The 6,637-nt window shown below is 43.7% G+C and overlaps 1 protein-coding gene across 1 annotated transcript; it reads right to left on the minus strand.

Moving 5' to 3' along the window:
• Positions 1-873: 873 nt before the first annotated feature.
• On the minus strand, positions 874-6,530 carry LOC113962622 (transmembrane protein 209-like). The gene is made up of 7 exons (XM_027673377.1): positions 6,416-6,530; positions 4,877-5,002; positions 3,416-3,513; positions 2,360-2,474; positions 2,179-2,276; positions 1,268-1,341; positions 874-1,105 (listed from the first exon to the last, which is right to left on the minus strand). The coding sequence occupies exons 1-7, from the start codon at positions 6,528-6,530 to the stop codon at positions 1,051-1,053; spliced, it is 681 nt and encodes a 226-aa protein (XP_027529178.1). The 3' UTR covers positions 874-1,050.
• Positions 6,531-6,637: the final 107 nt, after the last annotated feature.

Here is a 6,637-nt window from a genome sequence, read left to right on the forward strand (position 1 = left end):
GGCAAAACCTGGGCCTGGAACATCCCCCCCTTGGCCCAGGGATGGGTTTGGGGATGCTGAACCCAAGGAAAAACCCCAAAAAGCCTTTGATAAAACGATCTCATTTAATTCAGGAACCAAACGAGCCACTTTGGTCCCATTCCTTGGAAAAACCCGGGTCCCCCAGAAGAGAGTCACCAAAACCCATCAGTTCACACCAAAAAATCAGCACAAAGTTCCACAAATCCCTCTTTTCCCACCTCCATAAAAAACACACTCCAGTGATCCCACGGGTTTTTGGTCCTACGTTTGCTCCCAAAATTCACCTTGGCCCAAAATAACTGAAGTGGGAATTTGGCAAACAAACATCAATTGAGGCCTTTTTGGAAACAAATCCGAAATTTTGGTTTTCCCCCCAAAAAAAGTTTGGCTTCCCAGCCCCAGCCACATCCCAGTCCCTAAAAAAAGAGGTAATTAATGAACAAAAGGGGAGCAGGAGAATTAAATCCCAAGGCACCCCTTGGGAGGCCGAGCTGGTTTGGAACTAAACAATTAACTTAAAAAAAAAAGAAAATAAAACTTAAAATATAAGTAAAAAAACTGGGATTTGCTGAACCCAGCGAGTCAAAAGGGGGTTTTTTGATTTACAGGGACACCCTGTGGGGTCAGAGACATGATGACACCAACGACCAGGAGCAAAAGTTGTGGGGGTTTTATAATAAAATGAAGCAAAGCCGAGTCTAAACCCCCCCTGGTTTGGATTTCCTTGTGCCCAGCTGGGATTTCTTGGATCCTGGAGCGTCCCAGGGTCTTTCCCAAGTGTTGGATCATCCGTGGCTGTGCATGACCCTCCCAGGTTTAGTCTGGATCAGTTAAGCTCAGTTTAAACTGTTGAGGTGAGGAGCGGGAAGGAGAATCCTAATCCTGCCTGGAGCTTGTTCCCAGGTGAAATATTCCATGGGATGCCTCGGGAAGAAATCCAGGCAGGAATTCCAGGCGCTTCCCCTTTAAGCTGAGCTTAAATGATCCGGGTTTAAACCGACCACGTGGATGTCTCGGAGCAGGGATCCGTCAGTCCCCGAAGATCCACAGGATGTTGACTCCCGACAATCCCAGATTGACACGCCTGGAAAACCCAAAGGGGTGGGAATTACCCCACGGGATGGGAAAGCTGCTGTTTAATGGTTTAAACCCCATTAATCAGATGATTTAAACCCCATTAATCACCATCCCGATGCGATTTCCCGCTTTTTATCCAGCCCTATCCCACCTTTTCTCTGGAACCTACCCCAGCATCCCGGATTCCTTGGTCTTGATGATGTACAGGAACATGAGCAGGGTGTGGAACATGTTGTTCCTGCCCTGGAATTAAATTTAATTTACAGTAAATTACTAGAAAACCTACAAATCAGAGATTGGGGCATTTGGGTTAAAAAATTCTGAATTACATTTAAATTTAAATTTAATTTACAATAAATTGGCAGAAAAGTAACAAATCGGGGATTGGGGGATTTGGGTTAAAAAAAATGGTAATTTTACAATAAATTGGAAGAAAACCAACAAATCAGGGATGGGAGACTTGGGTTAAAAAATTCTAAATTACATTTAAATGTAAATTTAATTTTAGAATAAATTGGAAGAAAACCAAGAGATCAGAGATGGGGAACTCGCGTTAAAAAATTCTATATTACATTTAAATTTAAAATTAATTTACAATAAATTGGCAGAAAAGCAACAAATCAGGGATGGGGGGATTTGGGTTAAAAAATTCTAAATTACATTTAAATGTAAATTTAATTTACAATAAATTGGCAGAAAAATAACAAATCAGGGATTGGGGCATTTGGGATTAAAAAAATGGTAATTTTACAATAAACTAGAAGAAAAGCAACAAATCAGGGATTGGGGGATTTGGGTTAAAAAATTCTGAATTACATTTAAATTGAAATTTAATTTACAATAAATTGGCAGAAAACCAACAAATCAGGGATTGGGGCATTTGGGTTAAAAAATTCTGAATTACATTTAAATGTAAATTTAATTTACAATAAATTGGCACCACGCTGGGCTTAGAGCGGGCTGGGCCAGGCTGATGTAAAGAGTCCATAAATGGGTTTAGGAGTTCCAACACCCCGAGCTGGAGCTGGAGAGGATTCCTGGGAGCAGGAGAATCCCATCCCATCCCATCCCACCCCATACCTTGGGCAGGCTGTAGACGTGGCACTCGTAGATGAGCTCGTAGTGGGGTGGGTTGATGCTGCTCTGGTAGATGCAGAACAGGTTCTCGTTGGAAGTGTCTGGGAATGACAGTGGGAATGTCAGAGTGATCCCAGAGGGATAAAAGATGGCTTTCCCCCTCTTCCCAAGGGGAGGCAGGTACCTGGTTTATCCGGGCTCTGGATGAAGTGCTGGGAGGTGAAGGTTTTGCCGTCGGGATATTTGGGGTGAGGAGGGAGCCTGGAGTCCAGGTAGGTGCAGAACACGTGCATGAGGATCTGGGGAAAGGACCCAAAGCTCACTGGGATGGCCCCAAAAAGGGAGGGAACACCCCTGCCACCACCCCAGGAGCCGAGCACAGCGGGGGATAGGCCGGGCTTGCAATCCTGGCCTAACCCCGGGCCTTAGGAGCAGCCAAGGGCCTAAAGGACTGAGTTCTGCGGGTCAGGGTTTGGCTGAGCAGGGGAGGAACCCAAAACCCACCTCTGCCCACACCAAACCCTGACCCCATTCCCAGGGAGACCCATGTGTTTTTTCCCGTTTTTTTTCTCCATTTTCCCTGTTTTTTCCCCATTTTTCCATGTTTTTCCCACCAGAAGCAGGACTGGATCAAGGCCCTGAATTGCCAGGTGGAGCAGATCCCAGTGCTGAGGGGTCCCATGGATCCCTGACCCCATTCCCAGGGATCCCCTCATGTTCCCAGGGAGCTCCTTTTCCCATTTTCCCTGTTTTTTGTCCCCACAATCAGGTCGGGATCGAGGCCCTGAAGCGGCACCGTTTTCCCCCCATTTTTCCATGTTTTTCCCTCAGAAGCAGGACTGGATCAAGGCCCTGAATCGCCAGGTGGAACAGATACCCATTCCCAGGGATCCCCTCATGTTCCCAAGGAGCCCCTTTTCCCATTTTCCCTGAGTTTTTCCCCCCACAATCAGGTCGGGATCAAGGCCCTGAAGCGGCACCAGTTCCACGTCTGGAAGCTGGGGATGAATCCCGAGGATCCCAGGGCAGGATCCCGGTGGATCCCAGCTCCCCTGACATTCCCAGGGCTCCCTGACCCCGTTTTTCCCACTTTCCCTCCTTCAAAGCTCATCCCGTCCGTTCCTCTGCTGTTCCCACTTCACCACATGCCCCAAAGCCTCCCTGGCTGCTCCCTCCAAAGCCTATCCCAAAAAACCAGCAGCTCCAATCCCCCCTTATCCAGGTGTGTGTGGGATCTCACCGAGGAGTCCGTGGGCAGGTCCGTGTCCCACTTGCGGCCCTTGAAGTCCCCTCCTCCGTTCCATCGGAAGGAGCTCATGCAGCCGCCCTGGGAGAGCTCTGGAAGCAACATTTGGGAGGTTTTTTGGGATTCAAGGCGGATAAAAGCAGGTTTGAAAGGTTTAATGCACATTTCTGGTGTATAAATAGGGATAGTTCAACCCATGGAATGGCTGGGAGGGAAAACTACAGGGTGAGCTTTGGCTGTGAGGGGGTTTAATCCAGAACTTTTTCATCCAGGACTTTTTCATCCAGGATTTTTTAATTCAGCATTTTTAGCCCGGCACTTTTTAGCCCCACAATTTTTAATCCAGGACTTTTTAATCCAGGATTTTTTAGTCCAGCACTTTTTAATCCAGGACTTTTAAATCCAGGACTTTTTAGTCCAGCACTTTTTAGTCCAGCACATTTTAGTCCAGGATTTTTTAATCCAGCACTTTTTAGCTCAGCACTTTTTAATCCAGGATTTTTTAGCTCAGTATTTTTTAATCCAGCCCTTTTTAGCTCAGCACTTTAGCTCAGTACTTTTTAATCCAGCACTTTTTAGTCCAGCACTTTTTAGTCCAACACTTTTTAATTCAGGACTTTTAAGTCTGGCACTTTTTAGTCTGGCACTTTTTAATCCAGGATTTTTTAATCCAGCACTTTTTAGTCCAGCACTTTTTGATCCAGCCCTTGGCACCCTGAGCACGGAGGAAATCATGGAATCATGGAATGGTCTGGGTTGGAAGGGGCCTTAAAGATCCACCCAGTTCCAACCCCCTGGTATTCCACCAGGTATTCCTGGTTTGGGGGGAGATCCAGGCTGGAATTTTTTGGGATGAGGCCAGCACATACCTCTGATCCTCTCCACCAGGTATTCCTGATCTGGGGGGGGATCCAGGCTGGAATTGTTTTGGGATGAGGCCAGCACGTACCTCTGAGCCTTTCCACCAGATATTCCTGGTTTGGGATGAGGACACCGCATCCCTCTGAGCCTCTCCACCAGGTATTCCTGATTTGGGGGGGGATCCAGGCTGGAATTTTTTTGGGATGAGGCCAGCACATACCTCTGATCCTTTCCACCAGATATTCCTGATTTGGGGGGAGATCCAGGCTGGAATTGTTTTGGGATGAGGACACCACATCCCTCTGAGCCTTTAAAGCCACCAGGTATTCCTGGTTTGGGATAAGGACACCACATCCCTCTGAGCCTTTCCACCAGATATTCCTGATCTAGGGGGGAAATCCAGGCTGGAAGGGTTTGGGATGAGGACACCACATCCCTCTGAGCCTCTCCACCAGGTATTCCTGGTTGGGGGGGGATCCAGGCTGGAATTTTTTGGGATGAGGCCAGCACGTACCTCTGAGCCTTTCCACCAGGTATTCCTGATTTGGGGAGGGGATCCAGGCTGGAATTTTTTGGGATGAGTCCAGCACATACCTCTGATCCTTTCCACCAGATATTCCTGGTTGGGGGTGAGATCCAGGTACTGCACCAGGGCGTTGAGGGTCGGGATGAGAGGAGCTTTCACCAGGGCCGCCTGCTTCAGGCTGCTGATGCTGGCCTCTGGAATACAGGGATACCGGGATCACCTGGAATGTTCTGGGATCATCTGGAATCAGACACCACCCTCCCCACACCCATTTAGTCACAACCCAGCCTCCTCTCCCTCAGAATTTAAAAGCTGCAAGGAAGCAACAGGAATTATGAGCAGGAAAGCGGGAATGAGAGCAACATCCTGGTTTTCCAGAGATGAAGCAACACCCCAAAAAACGGGAATTTCATTGGAATTGCACCACATCAAATGCAGCTCTTGGCTAAGGAGGTGCAGATTTGAAGGAACAGAAGCAGCTCCTTCAAGCTGTGGCTTGAAAAACAAAACTCCATTGGGATTTAAAAATACGGATTTCTGGGAAAATTTGGGAGATTTGGAGGAATAATTTGGAAAAGGACACGGGAGTGGAGACAGGGAGACTTCAAAGGGAGCACATTCACCTCTGAAATGCCTTCTGACATTATTAGGCAGTAATTGATGATAATGGGAGTAAATTTATAATATTATATTTATAATTATATTCTAGTTTCCGTATTTCATATATTTAGATATGAAATGCATTTCTATATTTCGTACCTTTATATATGAAATGCATTTCTATATTTCAGAAATATAGAAATGCATTTCAAATATTTAGCTATTAAATACATTTCTATATTTCATATATTTAGATATTAAATGCATTTCTATATTTGATATAATTAGATAAGAAATGCATTTCTATATTTGATATATTTAGCTATGAAATGCAGTTCTATATTTCAGAAATATAGAAATGCATTTGATATATTTAGCTATTAAATACATTTCTATATTTCATATATTTAGCTATGAAATGCATTTCTATATTTGACATATTTAGATAAGAAATGCATTTCTATATTTACTACATTTATATATGAAATGCATTTGATATATTTAGCTATTAAATACATTTCTATATTTCATATATTTAGCTATGAAATGCATTTCTATATTTGACATATTTAGATAAGAAATGCATTTCTATATTTCATACATTCATATATGAAATGCAATTATATATTTCATATATTTAGATATGAAATGCATTTATATTTCATATAATTACATATGAAATACATCTATATATTTAATGTATTTATATGTTCATATTTATATATTAAATACACGTATATATTTCATGCATTTATATATTTCACACATTTATATGTTTAACATATGTATATATTTAATACATGTATATATTTAATGCATGTATATATTTAATGCATTTATATGTTTAATGCATTTATATATAAATTTATAATATTGCCTAAAAATAATTAAGTAAATTTAGAGGGGAAAAAAAGGAAAAAAAAGAAAAAGAAAGGGACAAAAGTGATTAATTTAATCGAAATACCACCCGTTCAACATTCCATGAATTCCAGCCCGGGAATTCCCACCTCCGATCTGCAGCTCGGGGCAGCCCATCCTCCTCAGCTGGGTGCTCACTGACTCCATCTCCTCCACCAGGGGCACCAGGATGGTGTCGTTGATCCACTGGGAAAAGGGAAACATTCCAGGGCTCAGGAATCCATTGGGAAAAGGGAAACATTCCAGGGCTCATGGGAAAAGGGGAAAATTCCAGGGCTCAGTAATCCACTGGGAAAAGGGAAAAATTCCAG

The sequence above is a fragment of the Neopelma chrysocephalum genome, unplaced genomic scaffold (assembly GCF_003984885.1).
Source record: "Neopelma chrysocephalum unplaced genomic scaffold, ASM398488v2 Primary Assembly neopelma1_183801, whole genome shotgun sequence".
Taxonomy (NCBI): Eukaryota; Metazoa; Chordata; class Aves; order Passeriformes; family Pipridae; genus Neopelma; species Neopelma chrysocephalum.